This window comes from Felis catus, chromosome A1, assembly GCF_018350175.1.
Source record: "Felis catus isolate Fca126 chromosome A1, F.catus_Fca126_mat1.0, whole genome shotgun sequence".
Taxonomy (NCBI): domain Eukaryota; kingdom Metazoa; phylum Chordata; class Mammalia; order Carnivora; family Felidae; genus Felis; species Felis catus.
The window spans coordinates 115,553,084-115,568,211 of record NC_058368.1 but is presented as its reverse complement, the minus strand read 5'-3'; the positions used below and the strand labels follow the sequence as shown (position 1 = coordinate 115,568,211).

The following is a 15,128-nucleotide window of genomic DNA, read 5'->3' as shown; positions in this document are numbered from 1 at the left end:
TACACTCAACGTAGAACCCCGATAGCAAGTTGCTTCTCCAACTGAGCCAGCCAGGCGCCCCTGATTATATTTTTAAACAACTACAGTAAAAATAGTAAAATTTAGTATTTTAAAAGTACAATAAGGGTGCCTGGGTGGCTCAGCTGATTAAGCGTCTGACTCTTGATTTCAGCTCAGGTCATGATCTCACAGTTCGTGAGTTTGAGCCCCACCTGGGGCTCTATGCTGATAGCACAGAGCCTGCTTGGGATTTCTCTCTCCCTCTCTCTTTGCCCCTCCCCGGCTTGTTCGTGCGCGGTCTCTCTCAAAAAATAAATAAACATTAAAAAAAAAAGCACAATAAAAACTATTCAGAGCCAGAATTAAACTCATGTTTATGTGGTCAATTAATCTACGACAAAGGAGGCAAGAATATACAATGAGGAAAAGACAGTTTCTTCAATAAATGGAAAACTTGGCAGCTACGTGCAAAAGAATGAAATTGGACCACTTTCTTACACCATACACAAAAATAAACTCAAAATGGATTAAAGACTTAAAAATGTAAGACCTGAAACCACAAAACTCCAGAAAAAAACATAGGCAGTAAACTCCTAGATATCTGCCTTAGCAATATTTTTTTGGACCTGTATCTTCAGGCAAGACCAACAAAAGCAACTATATCAAACTAAAAGCTTTTATACAGCAAAGGAAACTATCAACAACAAAAAAAAGGCAACCTACTGAATATGAGAAGATTTGCAAATGACTGATCTAATAAGGGATTATCCATATCGATATATAGATAATATATATCTCTATATAGATATACATAATATATATCTCTCTCTATATATATAACCTCCTACAACTCAACACCAAAACCCCAATCTGATTTAAAAATGGGCAGAGGACCTGAATAGACATTTTTCCAAAGAAGATATACAAATGGTCAAAAGACACATGAAAAGATGCTCAATATCACTAACCATCAGGGAAATGCAAACCAAAACCACAATGAGCTATCACCTCACACCTGTCAGAAAGGCTGGTATTGAAAAGACAAGGCATAACAAGTTGTTTCACTTTATGCTAACTAATTTGGATGTAAATTAAAAAAAAAAAATTAAAAAAAAAAGATAAGGCATAACAAGTGCTAGTGAGGATGCAGAGAAAAGGATGCACTGCTGGTGGGAATGAATGTAAACTGGTGCAGCCACCAAGAAAAACAGTATGGAGCTTCCTCAAAAAATTAAAAATAGAAATACCATACAATTCAGCAATTTCATTTCTGGGTATTTACTCAAAGAAAATGAAAACACTTAACTCGAAATGATACATGCTCCCCTAATGTTTACTGCAACATTATTCACAACAGCCAAAATACAGAAACAACCAAAGTATCCATCAACATATGAATGGGTAAAAGACTGATGTGGCACATAAATACATATATATGTACGTATGTGTATATATACACATACGTACATACACACAATGGAGTATCACTCAACCACAAAAAGTAATGACATCTTGTCGTTTGCAACAACATGGATAGACCTAGAGGGTATTATGCTAAGTGGAATAAATCAAACAGAGAAAGACAAATAGTAAACGATTTCACTTAAATGTAGAATCTAAAAAACAAAACAGATGAAGAAACAAAACAACACAGAAGCAGACTCATAAATACAGAGAATAAACTGGTAACTGCAAGAGAAGGGGTGTGGGGGAGATGGATGAAATAGGTGAAGGGGATTAAAAGGTACAAACTTTAAGTTATAAAGAAAAATTAAGTCACTGGGATATGAAGTACAAAATAAGGAATATTGCCAATAATACTTTAATAACTTTGTATGGTGACAAATGGTAACTACTCTTATCGTAGTGAGCATTTCATTATGGATATAAATGTCAAATCATTATGTTCTACCCCTGAAACTAACGTAATACTGCATACCAACTATACTTAAATTACAAAAAACTACTTAGAATCTTATTAATGAGTTCTATGAAGATACGATTTAACATTCCAAATATTATATAGTTTTTAATTTGCAGCACTTAGTTATTTCTGTAAGTCCCTTTCTCTGAGTTAACTTATTCAACCAGTCATTTTGGCACAATTATTCTGTAGTACACTACCTGGAAGCTTGGAGGACAGAGTACAGAAACAAAGTTCTGTATTTTAAAAATTTTTTTTGGTAATCTCCACACCCAACGTGGGGCTTGAACCCAAGACTTCAAGATCAAGAGTTGCATGCTCTTCTGACTGTGCCAGCCAGGCCCCCCTTGTAGTCTTCTGGTTTTTTGTTTTTTGAGAGAGAGAGCGTAAGTGAGCAAGGGCAAAGAGAGAGACAATCCCACAAGGGACAGAGAGAGAGGCAGAACTCATCCGAAGAGGGGCTCATGTTCACCCGATGCGGGGCTCATGCTTACCAGAAGCAGGGCACGAACTCCCCTGAAGCAGGACTGGACCTCATGAACCGTGAGATCATGATCTGAGCTGAAGTCAGATGCTTAACTGACTGAGCCAGCCAGGTGCCCCTGCACCCTTGTATTTTTTTTAAAGCACTGGGATTGAGACAGAGATTTAACAGTATTTACTTTCTTTCTTTTTTTTTTTTTTTGAAAGATTTTATTTTTGAGAGAGAGACCGAGTACACGTAGGGAAGGGGCAGAGAGAAGGAGACACAGAATCCGAAGGGGTTCGAACCCACGAACCGGGAGATCATGACCCGAGCCAAAATTAGATGCTTAACCAACTGCGTCACCCAGGTACCCCAACATTATTTACTTTCTTACCTATCTCAATTTTTGGCTTTTATATTTCTCTGCAACAGAAATTCCCCGCCCATCTCAAGGAAAAAAATAACTACCTGGGGCACCTGGCTGGCTCAGTCAGTTGACTACACAACTCTTGATCCCCAGGTTGTGAGTTCGAGCCCCACCTGGGGGGAGAGATTACTTAAAAAAAGAAAAAAATCTACTATGTGGATGGAACTAGAGGGTATTATACTAAGCGAAATTAGTCAGAAAAGGCAAATATCATATGACTTCACTCATATGAGGAATTTAAAATACAAAAGAGATGAACATAATGGAAGGGAAGCAAAAATAACATAAAAACAGGGAGGGGGACAAAACAGAAGAGACTCTTAAATATGGAGAACAAATAGCGGGTTGCTGGAGGGGTTATGGGAGGGCGGGATGGGCTAAAAAGGTAAGGGGCACTAAGGAATCTACTCCTGAAATCATTGTTGCACTATATGCTAACTTGGATATAAATTTAAAAATTAAATTAAATTAAATGGTAAAAATAAACAAACAAAAAAAATCTATGGTACAATTCCCATTCCCAAATGTTGTTTCTTAAATTTTTTTTTTAAAACTGTTTATTTATTTTTGAGAGAGACAGAGACAGAATGAGTGGGTTAGGGGCAGAGAGAGAGGGAGGCACAGAATCAGAAGTAGGTTCCAGGCTCTGAGCTGTCAACACAGAGCCCGAAGCGGGGCTCGAACCCACGAGCTGTGAGATCATGACCTAAGCTGAAGTCAGACACTCAACCGACTGAGCCACCCAGGTGCCACGCCAAATGTTGTTTCTAATACAGGTTAGTATAACTAAGAACACTTGCTTAATTTAAAACATAAAAGGTATCTTTTTTTTTTTACTTAAATAGCAATAAATTGCTATTAAAATAGAATTTGAACCAAACAAATTATTCTGAACTCCTACCATGTTCATTAAATGGAATTTTACTTGTGCTTTATCCTTAATATTTTGCTTTCAAGTTGTCATCTTTTTCCATCCTGAAGGAGGTCAAGGTTTAACATCAAGAGCTAAGATTTACCTAAGTTGAATATAAGATCCATCAGTCCATTTCATGAGCCAGTATGATAGAATTATTTTTAAAAACCTCACTCTAAGTTAAGCTAATAAGACATTTAGGTACTGATATGTATAAACCTGAAAAATATACTCCTAAGTGAAAGAAGTCAGATATAAAAAGACCACATTCTATATTATTCTATTGAACAATGTTCTAGAAAAGGTAAACTTATAGTGTCAGAAAGCAGATAAATAGTCCCAGAGGCTGGAGGGAGGTGGAGCGGACTTACTACAAAAGAACATGAAGAAAATTTGGGGGGTGATGGAAATGTTCTGTATAATAAACTTGGGAGAGACCGCGTAACTGTGTATATATTTATCAAAACTCATACTGTATGCTTAAAACTGCTCAATTTTACTCTAAGTTATATTTCAACGTTTTTTTTTGAGGAAGCATATATCCATGCATCCATTCATTTTTCTTTTTTTATTTTTGAGAGAGAGAGAGAAACAGCAAGCGAGCGAGTGAGCTCTAAAGAGCAGGTGAGGGGCAGAGAGTGAAGCAAAGAGAGAATCCTAAGCAGGCTCTGTGCTGTCAGTTTGGAGCCCAATGTGGGGCTTCAGCTCGTGAACCGCGAGATCAAATCAAGAACCTGAGCCTAAATTAAGAATGTGACACTCACCCAAACAAGCCGCCTAGGTGCCCCTCTTTACTTTTTTAAAAAGACTTTATTTTCTAAAGTAATCTCTACACCCAACATGAGGCTCGAACTCACAACCCAGAGATCAAGAGTCACATGCTCTTCCTACTGAGCCCACCAATCACCCCCATCCACCTTTCTATATGCATAAAATGCCTCCAACGAATACATAAGAAACTAGTTAACAGTACAGCTGACCCTGGAACTTGGGGGTTAGGGGCACCAACCCCCTACATAGTTGAAAATTTGCATATAAATTTTGAATACCCCCAAAACTTAATTAAGTACTTGCCTTCAGGAAGGAAAGCTTGCTTTACTTTTAAATTGTATAACAAGTCTATTTATTGCCTATTTGAAATAGAAATTATCAGTCTTGAGTGTAAATCTGGATCAAAACAGGTACTAAAAGTAACCATCTAGAGGGTAACTGAAATAGTGGAAACCCAGTTAGACTGAATAAACACAGAAACTATGCAATCTGATGTCTCTACATCAAGATGAAACTGAAATTGAATCTTAAAATTTAATAAAGGCACCGATCTAGACAGATAACTTACTTTGGCAGAAAAAAATACCCCAATATAACATGCTGTTTTTTGTTTAACAGTTGGCTTTGTAACTATACAGTTATTTCTTTGTCTTTTTATCTTAAAAGAAACAGTATTCAGATCCATCTTATATATCATACAGTAAATTACATGTTACTGGGAATGAAAATAGGGCTAGGACAAAACCCCAAATCAAGGAATCTTTCTATTTACTGACAAACTTCTTCTCTGTAGAAAGATCAATAGAGAAATAAACTATCTATTTAGAAATTTAGGAAAAAGAATAAAAAAGAAACTTTTACAGTTAAGATAGATTTCTTTCCTTTTTCTTTTAAAGTAGACGCCATAACCAACATGGGGCTTGAATTCATGACCCTGAGGTTGAGCGTTGCATACTCCACCAAATGAGCCAGCCAGGCACCCTGAGAATACTCAATTTCTAAAAAGATTTTATATTCTAACTTTCCTTGAAATCTAAAAAAACATTAAAATAAAGATCTTATGGGAGCCAACTATGGATTTTACTGAACAGTTCTCAAATTAAAAAGTTTATTTGATGCTATATGCTTCTCTTGTTTATAGGTATATAACAAAACTAGTATTTTTAAAGATAAGAGGTTATAAACAATTTTGATATCCTGAAAGTTTCCTAAGCACTTCTCTTCTTAGTTCAAAGAGTCCCATAACCTTATACCAATTAATTTAAGTAAGGTTTAATTCTCTATGGACTTTTAAATACATTTCCTACTAGTATCTAAACTTTTCTGGGGTGTAGGGGTACCTCAGTGGGTTAAGCGTTTAAGACTTTGGCTCAGGTCATGATCTCATGGTTAGTGAGTTTGAGCCCCACATTAGGCTCTGTGCTGACAGCTCAGAGCCTGGAGCTTGCGTCGGATTCTGTGTCTCCCTCTCTCTCTGCCCCTCCACCACTCACTCCCTGTTTCTCTCTCTCAAAAATAAACATTAGGGGCGCCTGGGTGGCGCAGTCAGTTAAGCGTCCGACTTCAGCCAGGTCACGATCTTGCGGTCTGTGAGTTCGAGCCCTGCGTCAGGCTCTGGGCTGATGGCTCAGAGCCTGGAGCCTGTTTCCGATTCTGTGTCTCCCTCTCTCTCTGCCCCTCCCCCGTTCATGCTCTGTCTCTCTCTGTCCCAAAAATAAATAAACGTTGAAAAAAAAAATTAAAAAAATAAATAAATAAACATTAAAAAAAAAATCTTTAAACACTTCAATTTAACTAGAAAAATTACCACCCCTCACTTTTAACCATTTGATAAGGCCTTTTAAAATGTATAGTTATTTATTTGTTTGAGAGAGAGGGCACAAGTGAGCAAAGGGCAGAAAGAGGGAGGAAGGAAGGGAGAGGGGGAAAGAGGGAACCCCACAGGGGGAGGGGAGGGAGAGACAAAGAGAAGTGGGACTCACCTGAAGCAGGTCACCTGATGCGGGGCTCAAACTCACGAATCTTAAGATCATGATCATGACCTGGGCCGAAGTCAGATGCTTAACTGACTGAGACACCCAGGTGCCCACATAATGTATGGGTTTTTAAAATTATTTCTTCAATCCATACACACATGTAAAAATAAGGATACTGTAATGTTCAACACATGAGAACTTACAAACTTCATCAATATCCAGAGAAAGGAAAATTATCCCTAAAACATGCTTAATTAGGAGACCAATTTACCTGCTGACCTCTAAGAACGTGGAGATGAACATGACAAATACCGTCCTCATTTGAATTTTCATTCACTACCATTTGATAACTCTTTTTGAGATCCAGATCAGCAGCACATTTCTTGCCAACAATCATTACAAGTGCAAAAAGACTTTCATCATCACCTTCTACTACAGAAATGTGGGATGTATGTTTCTTGGATATCCCCAGAAAATGTTCTAGTGCTTGAGGGTCTTATCAACTCTATAGTTAATGTTTCATACAACTTACTTGGTATTTATTAAGCTGAAATATCCCAATGACTAAAGTGGGATCTTCTAAATGTCAGTCTACATGGATAGCTATTTTCTAAGTTTGTAAAGAATTCTAGATGTCCCTCACTTCAATAATAGGTCTACCAAAAAACTGATAGAGATTTTTATGCTGTGTATGTTGAAAACTAACCATCTCATGTGTAAGCATGACATAAGTTTCCATAAGAATCCTAACAGTTATTCCATAACCTGTTTATGTTCTTGCTGATATGAGTAGGGACAAAATGCAGAATTCAGGTTTTCTAAGGTTTGTGGGGCTTTTTTAAAGCTTATTTATTTATTTTGAGAGCGAGAACGAGTGGGGAAGTGAGAGGGGCAGAAAGAATTCCAAGCAGGCTCCACATTGCTAGTGCAGAGTCATGCAGGGCTCGAGCCCATGAACCACAAGATCATGACCTGGGCTAAAATCAAGAGCCTAACGCCCATCCAGGTCGGCCACCCAGGCACCCCTCAGGTTTTCTAAGTTTTGTGTTTTGTTTTTGTTTTTTTAATTTTTAAAAACTTTATTTATTTTGAGAGAAAGAGTGAGAATCCCAAGCAGGCTCCATACTGTCAGTGCAGAGCCTGACACGGGGCTTGAACTCAAGAACTGTGAGATCATGACCTGAGCTGAAATCGAGAGTCGGATGCTTAACCAACTAGGCCACCTAGGTGCCACTCAGGTTCCCTATGTTTTAACATCCTGTGATGTTTTTTCATTATTATGTTCTTAGGTAAGTTTAAGCAAGTGTTTCAACTTCTCCAGACCAGAGTTTTACAACTATAAAACAAAGAAGTTAAACCATAACAGAAATTTACACAGCATAGGGGCAAATGGGTGGCTCAGTCCACGGAGCATCTGACTCTTGATTTTGGATCAGGTGGTGATCCCAGGATCATGGGATCAAACCCCACAATGGGCTCCCTGCTGAGCATGGAACCTGCTTAAGATTCTCACTCTCTCTACCTCTGCCCCTCACCCTGACTCGTACACGCTCACTCTCTCTTTAAAATAAGAATTTTTTAAAAATTAGTTTTAAAAGGCTAGACCTCAGTTTACTTTAACCTAACTTTACAAAAGCACAGTTATGGTTTTAAAATACATCAATAGGGGGTCCTGGATGGCTCAGTCAGTTAAGTGTCTGACTTCAGCCCAGGTCATGATCTCACAGCTTGTGAGTTCAGGTCCCACACTGCGCTCTCTGCTGTCAGTGCAAAGTCGGCTTCAGATCCTCTGTCTCCCTCTCTCTCTGCCCCTCGCCTACTCTATCTCTCTCAGAAATAAATTAAAAAAAAAAAAAATTTTTTTAATGTTTATTTTTTTATTTTTATTTTTTTTCAACGTTTATTTATTTTTGGGACAGAGAGAGACAGAGCATGAACGGGGGAGGGGCAGAGAGAGAGGGAGACACAGAATCGGAAACAGGCTCCAGGCTCTGAGCCATCAGCCCAGAGCCTGACGCGGGGCTCGAACTCACTGACCGCGAGATCGTGACCTGGCTGAAGTCGGATGCTTAACCGACTGCGCCACCCAGGCGCCCCTTTAATGTTTATTTTTGAGACAGAGAGAGACAGAGCACGAACAGGGGAGGGTCAGAGAGAGAGGGAGACACAGAATCTGAAACAGGCTCCGGGCTCTGAGCTGTCAGCACAGAGCCCGATGCGGGACTCGAATCCACAGACCATGAGATCATGACCTGGGCCGAAGTCGGACGCTCAACCAACTGAGCCACCCAGGCGCCCCAGAAATAAAATATTTTTTAAAAAACCACATCAACACTAAACACTTCCAATTTAAAAAAATTAGTGTTCACATACTGGTTCCTTAGAATGAAAAAATATTTTTTATTCCCCAGGGACATCCTTTTTCCTCCAAGCTGCTACATTACTCATTAAATGTACTATATAAATCTAGTATCAAATATAGTACTGTATAGTAATATTTTATGTTCAATTTTTTTTCCCTGTAACTATCAAAAGTTAACTTCCATATACCTTCATCTCTACCCCTTGAATACTTAATTACAAATTCCTTAAGTGAAAGACAAGATATATCCTATTCTTTACTGTTTCCCAGAGCCTGGAATGTAAGAGGCACTCAAATGCATGAATGAATGGATGAATGCCTAGTACAGTACCACGGAGAACTGGTACTTGAACACTTGCAAATGTGAAGATAAACAAAAGCACATCAACTTCCCAGAGAAGCCTAGTCATTTGGCTTAGTCACTGACAGTGTCAGGAAACAGTCCACAGTAATACACAAAAGATACTGAACTACTGAATTTGAATGGAACAGGTATTTTGGAGTCAGTCTGAATGATACAGAAAAACAAGAAGTTTAAGTATTTCAGCAGCTACCACATAGATGGAAATGTTCTATTATAATTAAAGACAACATTCTTTGTTCATATTGAAGATCAAGAACTTTTTCTAGACTTTATTTTCCTATATGAACTACCATTTACTCATTTCAAAACTTAAAAAAAAATTTTTTTTCAACCAGTCCAAGATTCTAGGAACAGTCTGCCAGAATACTCTGCACACACCTGCCTCATGCACCTTCAGGCTTCACTTAAATGTTGTCCTTGGAGAGGTGATTCCAGGAAGCCCCCCATTTCCATTCAATTTCTTATTAAATACTACGACAGAGAAGCACAAGCTACTTTAATAACCCAGTCTAGGTCATATTTATCTCTGTGATTATTTAATGTCTCTCAACATTAAATGAAAGATAGGGACCTGACCTCCATCCAGCCTTTCTGCACAATGCCTGGTCCATGGGAAGCACCAAGTATCTGTTGAAGAATAGTTACAATTACAGAGTAATTTTAAGTAGCCGGAGAAAGAGAATACCATCTTTCTTTGATTGTAAGATACTTTAAATATATATAATATAATATAATATAATATAATATAATATAATATAATATAATATAATATAATATAATATAATTATATATAATATTATATATTATAATTCTATTATATTAATATATTATATTAATATATATTATATTAACATATAATATATATTAATTTTATATTATATTATATTATATTATATTATATTATATATCTGAAATCAAATTGCACATTACAATCAATGGCATGTCAGCTTAACTGGTAGTATGTTTTCTTTCTTAGTACATACAATAATGGTATACATCTTTCAAATGATGACACCTTAGATTCAACAAAGTACTTGGAAAGGCAGTAATATCCTCTGACAGTGTAGCCATCGGATCCTATACCTAGCAAAGTTTAGAATTTTGGCAATCAGGGCCAAAGTAGAAGATGACTTAATAAAAGACAGAGTTAGTTAGGACAGGGACAGCACAACTCTTCTAGAAGACTACTTACGTAGTAAGCAGGGGGACAAAACATTAGGGAAGTACACATGGTATCAAAAGCAAAAGAAGTAAACAGCTATGATTTCCTAACAACTCCTGGAGCTGACGAACAGTGGTAGCAAGGTTGTCAGGGCAGGCTAGACTTTATACAGGGAATCTATCAGTGTTTGAAATTCCCTCTCCTTTCAGTTACTGAAGCAGTGGTCAATGCTCTTCAATACTCTATGTCCAAAATGAGGGTGGCCCATAGCCAGATAGATGAGAACAGTCTATGAGCTAACAGACAGTTGAAGCACGTATGCCAAAATATTCCACCACTCACTAAGCTCCAAAGAAAATCCTGAAATGTCAGGAAAAGCCCCCTTCCTAGCATTAGGTAACCAGAATCTTGTATGCTTCACCAGCTGATTCCACCTCATTTGACAACTACATACCAACTAGAAACCTAAAGAATTTATTTTGTCAAAGGTCACTGCCACACTCTTCCATAACAATAATCATGTACCACAGTCCCAAGCTAGAGAAAACAGGGAAATTAATTAATATTAATTATCTTGGTGTATTTCTTTTCAAAAACCATTTTTTTTAATCTTTATTTTTGAGAGACAGAGAGAGAGAGAGAGAGAGAGACAGACAGACAGACAGACAGACAGACACACACAAAGTACAAGCAGGGGAGGAACAGAGAGGGAGACACAGAATCTGAAGCAGGCTCCAGGCTCTGAGCTGTCAGCACAGAGACTGACACAGGGCTCGAACTCATGAACCATGAGTTCATGACCTGAGCTGAAGTTGGACACTTAACTGAATGAGCCACCCAGGTGCCCCTATCTTGGTATATGTCTGTGCTATTTCAAATGGCAGGACAGGGGCGCCTGGGTGGCGCAGTCGGTTAAGCGTCCGACTTCAGCCAGGTCACGATCTCGCGGTCCGGGAGTTCGAGCCCCGCGTCAGGCTCTGGGCTGATGGCTCAGAGCCTGGAGCCTGTTTCCGATTCTGTGTCTCCCTCTCTCTCTGCCCCTCCCCCGTTCATGCTCTGTCTCTCTCTGTCCCAAAAATAAATGTTAAAAAAAAAGTTTAAATATTAAAAAAACAAAACAAAACAAAACAAATGGCAGGACAACAGGGATCTCAAAGAGGTAAAAATGACATTCTATTTCCCATTATACCCTGTAAAGCTATGCTCCATCCCCTAAAAAACTCACATGTACTATTTTTAGTAAGTAGTATACGATTAAGTTTTGGTTCTCAGATGTTTTGAAATATATAAAAACTGTTACTTAGAACTGTAAATCCTTGAAATTTAAGAGTATTACTTCTCAATGACTTTACTCTTCAATACCAAAGCATAGTCAGTTTCTGTTTAACCAGTTCTCCAACACTAACCTCAGGAGTTCAAAATGAATAATCTCTCCAGTTAAATCAGTCTTCCTAAAGACTGACAATCTCTGTAACATAGGTAACAAACGTCAACTAAGCCATTAAGTTTTACTATGTTAGAAGACTGGCTACATATTTGCAAAGCTCTCTCATGTGATGATTAAGGCACAGAAAATACAATTCAAATTAAAAACAAACCAAAAAACCAAAACCCAAACCAAGTCTCAAGTCTGCAATTATATTTTATAACAGTTATTCAGAATGCTAACTTGACAGAATGAGATTTTTGTGTCTCCCTGGAACACTCCAACCTTCAAAACTAGACACTAGACAATATTAACAAAAATGTGAATAGGTACATCTGAAGAAATGTCTTTTCAAAATTACATTTTATGTAAGCTAAGAGACAGGAGCTCTTTGTCCACATTGAAATCAGTTGAGATGCCATCCAGTCAAGTATCTTTTACACCATAATAGAAGCATTTATTAGTGTCTTGGGGAAGATATTATAGAACTATGACAAGAAAAATGAAGTTTCTGTTTTCCTATGATGAAATTCACACTCGAGAAGAATTTCCACTTTATCAGGATCAAGGGTTGAGAAAGGACCCAACAAAATTCAAATCTATAGGGGCACCTGGGTGGCTCCATTGGTTAAGCCTCCAACAGTCAGTTCAGGTCATGATCTCATGGTTCGTGAGTTCGAGCCCCACATCGGTCTCTCTGCTGTCAGTTCAAGAGCCCACTTCAGATCCTCTGTCTCCCTCTCTGCCCCTCCCCCACTCTTTTGCACGTGTACTCACGCTCTCAAAAATAAAATAAATATTAAAAAAAATTTCAAATCTATAGTTAGGCTGGGAAAGGTTTATGAACAATGAATATCACCTGTTTTAAAAACATTTTATACCTTAATATTAAGAACAAAGTATAACTCTCAGAGCCAGTATTTTTTTTAAATGTTTTTTTTAAGGTTTATTAATTTTTCAGAGACAGAGACAGAGCATGAGTGGGGGAGGGGCAGAGAGAGAGGGAGACACAGAATCTGAAACAGGCTCCAGGCTCTGAGCTGTCAGCACAGAGCACAAGGCGGGGCCCGAACCCATGGATGACAAGATCATGACCTGAGGTGAAGTCAGATGCTCAACCGACTGAACCACCCAGGTGCCCCTCAAAGCTAGTTTTTAATACGGCATATCTGACCTATTAACCTACAGGGAATGTTTAACCCATATAATCATTACAGTGGGGCTACTGAGGATTTGGGAACATTTTTGAGATTAACAAAGAGGAGGTGGCAAGCAGAGAATCAGTTCTTTGGTATGACAATAGGGAAAGTATGAAAATATTACCCATCACTGTTTCCGATTCTGTGTCTCCCTCTCTCTCTGCCCCTCCCCTGTTCATGCTCTGTCTCTCTCTGTCCCAAAAATAAATAAACGCTGAAAAAAAAAAATTAAAAAAAAAAAAGAAAATATTACCCATCAAATAAAAAAAATACAACCTCCTCAGCCTCAAGTTTCTCTCTCTTTTTTTTTAAGTTTTTATTTAAATTCCAGTTAGTTAACATACAGTATAATAATAGCTTTAGGTGTGTCCTCAAGTTTCTTAATACATGTGTGCTATTGGGGCGCCTGGGTGGCTCAGTCGGTTGGGCATCCGGCTTCGGCTCAGGTCATGATCTCGCGGTCCGTGAGTTCGAGCCCTGCGTCGGGCTCTGTGCTGACACCTCAGGGCCTGGAGCCTGTTTCGGATTCTGTGTCTCCCTCTCTCTCTGACCCTCCCCCGTTCATGCTCTGTCTCTCCCTGTCTCAAAAATAAATAAATGTTAAAAAAAAATACATGTGTGCTCAAGATCATGAGTTAAGTCGGAGTCTCGGTAGGAACAAATCTGGTAGTATGAAATTCTTTCTTCCTGTAACTCAAATTTTATCCAACAATTTCCAGAACACACAGGCAACCAAGAAGAGAACCACCTCTTTGATTTTTAATTTTTTAAAGTCTTACAGGAAAAATTTAAAGAATATAAGGTGAAAAACACAAAAGGGCCCAGTAATTACATTTTAATGCTACAAGAAATAATCTAATTCCAGTACATACAGAGCTTTTTAGAAATTACATACTAGTGGGGTGCCTGGGTGGCTCAGTCAATCAATCAACCGACTCTTGGTTTCAGCTCAGATCATGATCTCACGATTCATGAGTTAGAGCCCCAGGTAAAACTCTGAGCGTACAGTACAGAGGCTGCATGGGATCCTCTCTCTTTCTCTCTGCCCCTCCCCTGCTTGTGCTCTATCTCTCTCTCAAAATGAATACATAAATGTTAAGAAAAAAAAAAAGGCAATTATATACTAGTATCTTTTATCTTTTTAATTCATTCCCCTTAGTTTCCCAGCACTAGGTTACACAGAGCAACTTGGGAGAGTGGGAGGATGGAGGAAATGATGGGGAGATGTTGGTCACAGTATTTCAAGTTATAAGATGGACAAGTTGTGGAGATCTAATGTACAGTAAGGTGATTACATTTAGTAATACTGTATGATATACTTGAAATTTCCTAAGACAGTGTATCTTAAATGTTCTCATCACAAAAAAGAAATGGTACTTATGTGGCATGTGGAGGTGGTTAGCCAATACAATGGCAGTAATCATTCTGCAATATGTTAAGTGTATCAAATTGTCACTGTATAGCTGAAACTTACACAATGTTACAGGGTGCCTCCGTAGCTCAGATGGATAAGGCTCTGACTCTTGATTTTCTTGATTTACGCTCAGGCCAAGATCTCATGGTTCATGGGATCGAGCCCCACATCAGGCTCTGCACTGCCAGCACGGAGCCTGCTTAGGATTCTCACCCTCTCTCTTGCTTGCTGGCACTCTCTCTCAAAAAGTAAAATAACTTGGGGAGCCTGGGTGGCGCAGTCGGCTAAGCGTCCGACTTCAGCCAGGTCACGATCTCGCGGTCCGTGAGTTCGAGCCCCGCGTCGGGCTCTGGGCTGATGGCTCAAAGCCTGGAGCCTGTTTTCGATTCTGTGTCTCCCTCTCTCTCTGCCCCTGCCCCGTTCATGCTCTGTCTCTCTCTGTCCCAAAATATAAATAAATGTTGAAAAAAAAATTTAAAAAAAAAAGTAAATTAACTTAAAAACAGTATTAAATGTTAATTACATCTCAATAAAGCTGGAGAAAAAAGAAAAAATAAAGCAATTTAGGACGTTACTCTGACAGGAAAAAACAGGCCCCAAATAAATGGCTACCTTTTTCTGCAAAACAATCATATTTTTAGGTTTCACTCCAACAAACCTTTTCCCTTCCCGTCTACTCCTTCTCTCTTCCTTCCTCCTACTGATTGGCTAAACAAATGTTCAG

General features: G+C 38.5%; 1 protein-coding gene across 4 annotated transcripts in view; it reads right to left on the bottom strand.

Annotated features, from left to right (window-relative positions):
- UBE2D2 (ubiquitin conjugating enzyme E2 D2) overlaps positions 1-15,128 on the bottom strand; it is a 56,877-nt gene that overhangs the window by 18,990 nt on the left and 22,759 nt on the right. Inside the window, exon 1 of one of the 4 annotated variants that reach the window (XM_006927651.3) lies at positions 9,780-9,800. The exons of the other annotated variants lie outside the window; for them this stretch is intronic. Coding sequence (XP_006927713.1) covers positions 9,780-9,785 — 6 coding nt within the window. The 5' untranslated portion in view covers positions 9,786-9,800. Of the gene's footprint in view, positions 1-9,779; positions 9,801-15,128 lie in introns of those variants that run through there. 4 annotated transcript variants of the gene reach the window in all.